Consider the following 9,143-nt stretch of genomic DNA (forward strand, 5'->3'; position numbering starts at 1 on the left):
ACACACAAACACACACAGTTATTCCGCAGCATGCTCCTCCATTTGGATGTGTTGGGTGTTTTCTCATGCGTAGACTGAGGTTGTTTATTATCAGGAAGAATAACCCCTCCTCCCCCCGCCAGTGGCCTGTGCTTCTGAGTGCATCATGCTGGGAGTACATGCTGCCAGTTAATCTCACTACTCCTGAAGTGATCCGTGGTCATCAGCCTAAGGTGGTGTCTTCTGGATTTGCCCATTATAAAGTCACTATTGTCTCTTTGTGATTAAAAATATCTTAAGTGAGCTACTTGGAGATTGTCAAAGAATAGCTCATCATTTCATCTCAACAGTGTTTATTGAACACCTACTATTCCAGGCACTGTTCTATCCCCTACCACAAAACAGGGGAATGAACAAAACAGAACAAAAAAATCTTCGCATTCAGGGAATGAGGGGGAGGAGACAGATAATAAGCATAACAGATAAGAAAGTAGTATGAAACAATAGAAGGTAATAAGTGTTGTGGGAAGAAATAAAGCAGGATGGGGGGTTAGAAAGTTGGTACACAACTAAATGGGCTTCCCAGGTAGCTGAATAGTAAAGAATCTACCTGCTAATGCAGGAGACGCGGGTTCGATCCCCGGGTCTGGAAGATTCCCCTGGAGGAGGAAATGGCAATCCACTCAAGTATTCTTACCTGGAGAATCCCATGGACAGGGGAGCCTGGTGGGCTATGTTCCATGGAGTCTCAAAAGAACTGGACACGACTTAGCAACTAAAGAGAAACGATACAGCTAAATATTAAAGCAGTAAAAAGAAAATGTCTGTTGCACACTTTCAAAGGTGAGGAGCGCTTGCAGACACTGACTGCGCTCAAAGCATGGCCGTGGGAGGAGTGGGGAGAAGGAACTGGAAGGAGCTCGAAGGCTCCGTGTTCTCAAGGAGCCTGGAATCCGAACCACATGCTGCTTCTTTCTCTTACTCCTCTAGTGTTCACCCTTTTGTTCACCTGGTCCCTGTGAACTCAGTAGTTCTATACACTGTCCGTACAGTACTCTTTCAGTTCCATTTCTAAAATCAGGGAGTTCCCTGGGCAGTCCAGTGGTTAAGATCCCGGGTTTTCACTGCCATGGCCCAGGTTCAGTCCCTGTTCGGGGAACTGAGACCCTGCAAGCTGCAGAGCACAGTCAAAAATTAAAATAAAATCAGCCCTTCAGGTAAGTACCAAAAGTGAAGGCCCACCCCGTGCCAGCGTCTCTGTGTCGTCCCTGTTCCAGCCGGGGGGCTGGAGAAACCCATCCTCCCGTGGTGTGTGTTGTCAGTCTCCTCTGGGTGGCGTGGATGTAGAATCTGATGCATTCCTAGGAACCCGAGAGCTGATCTGGTACCCTGTGTGCCTTTGGCCGATGAAATCCATCCAAGTGAGTTGGGCCCTGAGCTCAGCTGGCGTGGGCATTAGTGCGGAGGACGAGGGCAGCCTCCAGCCCAGGGCTCAGGCCGCCTCCCCGCCCAGCCCCAGGCTCTCAGAACCCTGCACGGTGTTGGCGACTGAACTCTTGTGTCTCTGCCGCAGGTGGTCAACAGAGGGGACCCCTATCCTCAAGAGGTAGGCGCCACTGTCCAGAGGGTCATGGACAAGCTGGGTTACTCCAACCCCTACCGACTGGTTTGGCAGTCCAAGGTAGGTGGCTTCCTCACATTTGCAGGGGGTCCCAAGGTAGGTGACTGCCTCACGCGTGCAGGGGGCCAGCTCTTCGGAGGATGTCTATTTTAGGACTTGGTTATAAAACGATCAGATTTGGCCTTTTCACGCAGACAGAATGTTCTGCAATAACCTGACTGCTCATATGAGCAGGAGGAATTCTGCAAGCAAATATGATGGAGAGGAAAACAAGTGATGAGCAGAATTCCATTGATTCCATTCAAACAAGAGATTATTTTCAGTTGAAATCACAGAAAATCTTCTTTATATTTTGCCAGCTTCTAGACTTAGCAGCAGCAGACGGATTCAAGCCTAATAAAGAAATACCAAAACCCATTAGCGAGGTGTAGAGCGTGGCCCTCACTCTTACAGGGAGGCTTTGTGTGTGCGTGTGTGCATGTGTGTGCATGTGAGTGTGTCCGGGGCAGTGGGCTGTGGTGAGACACGGTCCCTGTGTGCACTCCTCCTGCTTTCTCATAGGTTGGCCCGATGCCCTGGCTGGGTCCTCAGACAGACGAGGCCATCAAAGGGCTTTGTAAGAGGGGAAGGAAGAACATCCTTTTAGTGCCAATAGCGTTTACCAGCGATCACATCGAAACGCTCTATGAGCTGGACATCGAGTACTCTCAAGTTCTAGCCAGTGAGGTAAGTGTGATTATTTATCCCATTTTGATTTGATTTTTTTGAAATGTGATTTGTTTTAAAAGGTAACTCTCTCTGCAGTGATCTAATTGTATCATTCAGAAATATCGCTTGGTATGTGTTCGCATGTACTGTGGCCTCATCGTTCCGGATAATACTTCATCCGAGTTCTGATCTGAGCAAATCGACTTCATCTCCACGTTTGCAGGGGGAAAGCACTTTCGTGCCTTTGCAAAACGGGTGACCGGGCATCACTGCAGGCAACATCATTGTGTTTAGTTTGAATTACTGTACCCATTGAAAGTAGTGAAAACCACATTTCCTTGAGAAAAAAAATAAGTGTGCTTCTCACCAGTTTGGAAGAAAAGAATTTTATTGTTGTCTGTATAATTCCTTTCTTCACCTAATACTGCCCTTTGCTCAGGCTGTGATGCTGCTTCTGCTGGGTTTCGAGGCCCTAGAATCCTCCTCATTTAAGAAAGACCATGGGATGAACTCTGGAGCAGTTATGTGTTGTAATTTCCCTGACCTCTTTTATGCACTCACTTAATTAGCTGTTTGCTACTATGCTGTGATCAATCTGATTATTGAAATAACAAATACCAACCATCCTCAGTGTCTTGTAATGGAAGATGGATGTGATTGTCATCCACGTGGAGGAAAACCACTGTTGACCCATCTCAGGGCTTCTGAGGGCCGGCCTGAACCTGCGCCCCCTTTGCTAGCGTTGTTTCTGTGGGAACCGTGGAACCCTGGGGACCCAAAGAGACGTCCCCGCTCATCCTGCATCCCAGCTCCCGGCGCTGGTCATCCCACATGTGCTGGGTGGTCTCCCTCTCTGGGACCAGGTGGCAGGTTCTGGGCAGGGTGGAGAGTGGGTTGGGGGGAGCTTCAGCAGCAACCCCCGCCGCCCCCGCCCCGTTTTTTGTGTGTGCCTGCTGGTCCTAAAGGTAGAGGGCGCCTAAGGCGCTTGTCAGCAGTTTTGATAAGAAATTTATGTGAAAGTTGTAATTGGCTAAAATGAGATTGTAGGGTTGTCTATGGACTTCATTTAGTGATGCTTTCTAGGGACTTCCCTTGTGGTCCAGTGATTAAAATTGCACGCTTCCACTGCATGGGGTGAGGGTTGCATCCCTGGTCAGGGAACTAAGAACCTGCTTGCTGTGTGGCGTGGCCAAAACAAAAACAGTGTTTGAGAACAGTGACCAATAGCAGAATAACCAGCTTACCTCTATATGAAGTTTTAGAATATGTTCGCTCTGTTGAGAACTGTGTGTTTGCTGAATCTCACCATTTTCCTGCTTCCAGTCTTCTAACTTAAAAGATACAGCAACCGAAAAGCCATCAGCATTCCAGAAAGGGAAAGAGTAGATCCTAGCTACCTGAGTAAATAATAGTTAGATATTTCTCAATTATTTGCGGGATAATTAGCTGGAATTAACAGGATATTTTTGAGTAAGGATGGTTGTGAAATATAATCCTTAGTTTTTTAACTTAGATTTTTCTAGGTAAGAATATATTTAAAATCCCAACTCTGTATATTAGATCCAATCTAGTTTCAATACACATTAAATTAATTTACCTCTTTTGGCACTTGGAATCAAAGCATGCATAAAAATTTAAGTCTCTAAAGCAACATTCTGCTTAGGTAGAGTCTATAAGTAGGCATTAGAAAGGTGGACTAAAAAAGAATGGTAAGCAGATTTAAATTATTTGAGTATTCTATCCTATAGAACCTCAAAAATGGTTTGGAAACAAAGCACCCATTGGAAGGTCATGGGCTGGGGGATGGAAATAGAAATTGATGAGCAATTTGATAATAGGTAAAAATCAATGTCTGTGCCTGGTATCAGGACTGTTTTTCATTTCTGGGTGGTCTGTGAATACTTGGGTACCAAGACTTTGAGTTGTGTGTGTATCTGTATATGTATTTATTTTTTTGTAGCAGTTTCTTTAAAAAAAAAAAAAAGGAAAACAAAATGTGTATGTGTTTTTCCTCCCTTTTCTCATTTGATTCAGTGTGGACTTGAAAACATCAGAAGAGCGGAGTCTCTTAATGGAAACCCACTGTTCTCGAAGGTATCTCTAATGTTACAACCATTTTAGTAGAGCATGTCGGAGAGCGGTCCTCTGAGAAACTCTTACAGAATATTGGTTTTCTCACATATTAGAACATTTTGAGTTCCAATTAATTAGAAAAATAAAATCGAATCCCTTACACTCCGGCTCTCTCCTCCTTCAGAGAGTCCCTGTTTTCTTATTTCTACCCACCCATCACGACGTCTAATTTAAAATCTGCCTTCCAGAGACAAGGTTCGGCAGGTGGGGTGTGGGGATTTCGTTTTCTAAAACCTGAATTTTCGCCTTTTCTCTAAGCTGAGAATTCTTAGGAAAGGAAGACGTTATAGAATTGGGTTCAAAGGGTGCAAATAAATAATTCAGGTGAAGAGAAGCCCCACGCCCTAGCGCTCCTCTGGGCAGATGGGGGCGCGGAGGCGGCGTGGGGAGCAGCGGTGTCTGCGCTTCTGACCGTCTGTCCTTCCCGTCTGTCCTGCAGGCCCTGGCCGACCTGGTCCACTCACACCTCCAGTCCAAGGAGCGCTGCTCCACACAGCTGACTCTGAGCTGTCCGCTGTGCGTGAACCCCACCTGCAGGGAGACCAAATCCTTCTTCACCAGCCAGCAGCTGTGACCCGGCGCACGCCGCTGGGAGGTGCGCGCGCCCGCCTCCCGACACCTCCGAGGAGGAGGAGGGCGCATCCGGCCGTTAGGGAGGAGGTTACATCCGTGCCGGCGTAGCCTCTGGCCACAAACTGTGTGCTTTCTCCAGGAAGGGGCTCTGAAGTCCTTCTTGAGGGCTTTCTATTTTTATAGACCAACACAGTAAGCATTTATGGTCCCTCCTCCCTGGGTTACTAGTTTGGAATGTCCACTAGACCATTTTTAAACATGAGTTTTAAAAATGTATCTTCTGAAATGCATACACATTCTCAGTACCGATTTTGGTTTTGTAGCAACACCCCCACCCCCCCAAAAAACAACCGTGCAAGGGTGTGAAGAGTTTGTTTTGTGGGCTGTCAGTGTGCACGGTGGGGGTGGTGGTTTAGTCGCTCAGTCTGTCCGACTCTTTGCGACCCACGGACTGTAGCCCCCAGGCTCCTCCATCCATGGGATTCTCCAGGCAGAGATGCTGGAGTGGGCTGCCACTTCCTTCTCCAGGCAGTGTGCGTGAGGTCTGTTTAAAGTCCCGCACTTGTTTTTTGAAATGAACATAGTTGAGTAAAGGAGATATAATTTTAGAAAAGAAAGGCGCCTGCTCTTTCCCTCAGCCCATGGGTTACGGAATGCCGGTCTGATGGTGTGGTTCCCACAGTGACTGCTCCTGGGACGTCACTGTTGATCGGTCCTTTCGGTCTTCGTGTGTGATCCTCACGTTCCTCACCATCAGACCTAATCAAGCCTAGGTTCCAAAAGTGCCTTGAGGTTCCCCAGGCACGCAGGGCTCGTAAGCGTGTAGCAGTTGCGCATTTGTCCTCCCCACCTTGGTGGGGATCCTGGTGGCGCAGGAGAGGGGGCCCCTGATTGCTGTCTCCAGGGGCAGTGCAGCTGGAAATGAAGGGCTGCCCGCTCACAGCTCCTCCCTGACCTCTCCACCCAGCATCTTCTTCATCGTGGTTGAATGTCCCCTTTCCTGCCTTATTTGTTTGAAGATTTTTGAAAAGCCGACTATGTTTTGTAACTTCAAATTCTTTCTTAATTTACAATTTTTATTATAAAAATTATGTAACCATGCTATAGGAAATTTGGAGAAAAGGAAAAGAACCACTCTAATGTGACAATTATAATATATAATTATATTTCACGTTAAGTCATTTTCAGTGGATATTTAAGATGCCATGGTACAACTTTGTTCTTCAAAAAAGCATTTATTTGATTTTTTTTTAAGCCAGTGAAAGTATTCATGGAGCCATAGATCTTCTATATTCAGGGTTTACTATATTAATAAATATGATATTATTAAGACTTTAACCAGTATGACTCATTGTCTCTGTTAAATCAAAAGTAAATCAGGGACTTTTGGGAGTCCAGTGACTAAGACTCTGTGCTCCCAACACAGGGGGTCGGGGTTTGATCCCCGATCAGGAACCAGACCCCACGTGCCACAACTAAAAATCCCATGTGCCACACTAAGACCCCAGCACACCAAATAAAAATATATTGTTTTAAAAGCAATCCAAATTTGTTACTAATAAAAATTATTAGGAGGAATTTACTTTGTAATGCAAGAAACATGCCATTCACTTTCATTAATAATTTTCCCCCACTGATAACAGCTCTGAAATTTGAGTAGCATCTACATTTTTTTTTCCCAAATTGGCTTTCCTATTAGTAGATTTGTTTCCAGAAGAGAGTACATGGCATAGACAGTTGTTTAGAGCTGTCCCCTTCTGTTTCTGCCCACTTTGGGGGAACTGGGTTCAAGGTGGACTTTGAAGGACTGTCCTGCAGTGAAGTGAGCTCTGTGGGTTGGCACTGGAAGGCTGGTCCTGCCTGCAACCCTTCTGCCTCCTCCAGGAAATTTGCCGAGGGCCTGCTCACCTGCACTGCTCGCTGAATGTATGTTATTTTAGAGATGCTGCGGGGAAAGTCCAACCAACAGCTCTGGCTACGGTGTCTGAAGACCCTTATTGCTAAGGAAACTTTCAAATCAACAGTGCCTCGGCTGTCAGGAAAAGCATCCCTGACTCTAAGTTGCGCCAGACTGGCCTTTGTAGTGAGAAGCAAAGTGAAAGTGTTAGTGGCTCAGTTGTGTCTGACTCTGTGGCACCAAGGGCTGTATTATATTATATTATATAGCCCGCCAGGCTCCTCTGCCCATGGAATTCTCCAGGAGAGGATCCTGGAGTGGGTTGCCACTCCCTTCTCTGGGGGATCTTCCTGACCCAGGGATCGAACCTGGGTCTCCTGCATTGCAGGCAGAGTCTTTACCATCTGGGCCACCAGGGAAACCCAGTTAGAGGCACAGGGGGATTTAATTATGAGGATCACTGCCTAGGCATTTGTTGATCTAAAAAGTGTTGCCTTCAACTGTTACTAACTAAAGATGGGTAGGGGCCCATGCCTGAAGGCGGAGCATTTGGTGGGATGGAATCAACAGTCGCTCTTTTTAGAACTAATGGTCTGTGGGAATTATTATCCTGTTTGTCAACTTTGAAATACAAATGTTTGCCCTGGTAATTAGCAGTGTACAGCTGGCACTTTCTTTAAGCTGCACTTGTGTCCAGACCTGGCTTTAAGTGATGAATCACCTTATACAGCAAACTTGCAGAAGCTGTGATGATGAGGCAGTTTAGCTTGCCAGGGTTATTATAAGGCTCAGAACCCTGTCTATTTAGCACAAGAGGAAGGAACTCTTCTATAGAATATGCATTCTGGAACAACTGACCTTTTTAAGGTTAAAGGAAATTGTTGAACCCAAAGAAAATTTGTTTTGTATCAGGAGAAATGGAACTCATTATTAAAAGCCCCTTAAATGTACATCCATGGCTAGTCGATGCTGACTGGTAAAAACCCATGACTTTCCCTGGTAGTACCTCAGAGTACACATCCCTGCTCAAGTAATCCCCTAAACAGAATGTGACATTTCTCCAGGGTTCTGTCACATTTTTCTTTATGGCTGAAATTATTTAGACAATGATGATTATGTAGCTATGTGAAGAGTCAGTGGATTTTCTGTTCCAAATTGTCCAAACTGGCCTGTCTGAAGGTACATTATATTAACAATACTAAATTTACATTAGGACATTTACATAATAATAGATATTTCATTTTCTTCTTCATTTCTTTTGGGGGAAGATACACTGAGTTGATGGGATGAGTCTCCTAGTAAAGTCACTGCATTTTTTTTTCCCTTGGCTAATCTGTTCTCATAAATTGGGTATTTAATTCAAGGAACCCTAAGGTATGCAAGAAGAGAGGTCATTTGCTCAATCTCACGCCACTGTGTTTATCCAGAATACAGCTTGCACCGTGAGGGTGGGTCCCCGCCACTGCGCAGGCACAGCAGTGGGACATGCCCCCGCCCCAGAATGTACCTCGTGGGGCTGTGATCCTAGGACTCTGCTGTGTTCTTCCCTCCGCTCCGGGGCTGGGGCCTGTGGGAGGAGCGGGAGGAGGCGGGATGGGCAAGGAGCCCACTTCTCTGTTAGCCAGAGGGCAGAGCTTAAAGCTGGCGGCTGTAAGCAGGAACTCACACCTGTGTGCCTGTAGGCGAGTGCCGGTGTGTAAGCCTAGAGCCCTCGCCTGCATCCTCGGTATTGCATCTCTAAGGTCTTAAATCGGCCCGCGAAAGCCCTGCTGTCAGGATCCTGAAGATGGCCCATGAACATGCTTCCCCACATCGGGTGGAAATGGGAAATTCACTAAGATGTTACGAGCTGGAAAAAGAAAATTCTGAGTTGACCCTAAAACTAAAGCATCCTAAGTTAGGATCCTGCAGTTTCTGACTTAATATGGGAATCCTCAGAGGAAGACAAAAGCTAACCATTTCTTTCATTATTTCTAAAAACTATACAATTAAAATCCTTTCATCAAGGTTGTGCCCTGGACTTTGTAAATATCATTCTTGGGAATTTTGTTCTAATCGCCTAACAATTGAGATTCCATTGTAAGAAGCCCCATGAGTAACTTCTCCCAGTTCAGGTGGCTTTCTGCGACAATCAAATCTCTTTTTTTATTAGTAAAAGTTGGTATCATAAGGTTTCAGGATACATACATCAAATGAATTAAATCTGAACATGGAATGGCTCAAGAAACCTGA

At 45.8% G+C, this 9,143-nt stretch overlaps 1 protein-coding gene across 1 annotated transcript in view; it reads left to right on the plus strand.

Annotated features, from left to right (window-relative positions):
* The window catches only part of FECH (ferrochelatase), a 38,465-nt gene extending 32,113 nt beyond the window's left edge, over positions 1 to 6,352 (plus strand). The window contains exons 9-12 of the mRNA XM_010854766.1: positions 1,553 to 1,660; positions 2,162 to 2,326; positions 4,343 to 4,402; positions 4,881 to 6,352. Coding sequence (XP_010853068.1) covers positions 1,553 to 1,660; positions 2,162 to 2,326; positions 4,343 to 4,402; positions 4,881 to 5,015 — 468 coding nt within the window. The 3' untranslated portion in view covers positions 5,016 to 6,352. The remainder of the gene's footprint in view (positions 1 to 1,552; positions 1,661 to 2,161; positions 2,327 to 4,342; positions 4,403 to 4,880) is intronic.
* Positions 6,353 to 9,143: the final 2,791 nt, after the last annotated feature.

This window comes from Bison bison, unplaced genomic scaffold (genome assembly GCF_000754665.1).
Source record: "Bison bison bison isolate TAMUID 2011002044 unplaced genomic scaffold, Bison_UMD1.0 scf7180017864349, whole genome shotgun sequence".
Taxonomy (NCBI): domain Eukaryota; kingdom Metazoa; phylum Chordata; class Mammalia; order Artiodactyla; family Bovidae; genus Bison; species Bison bison.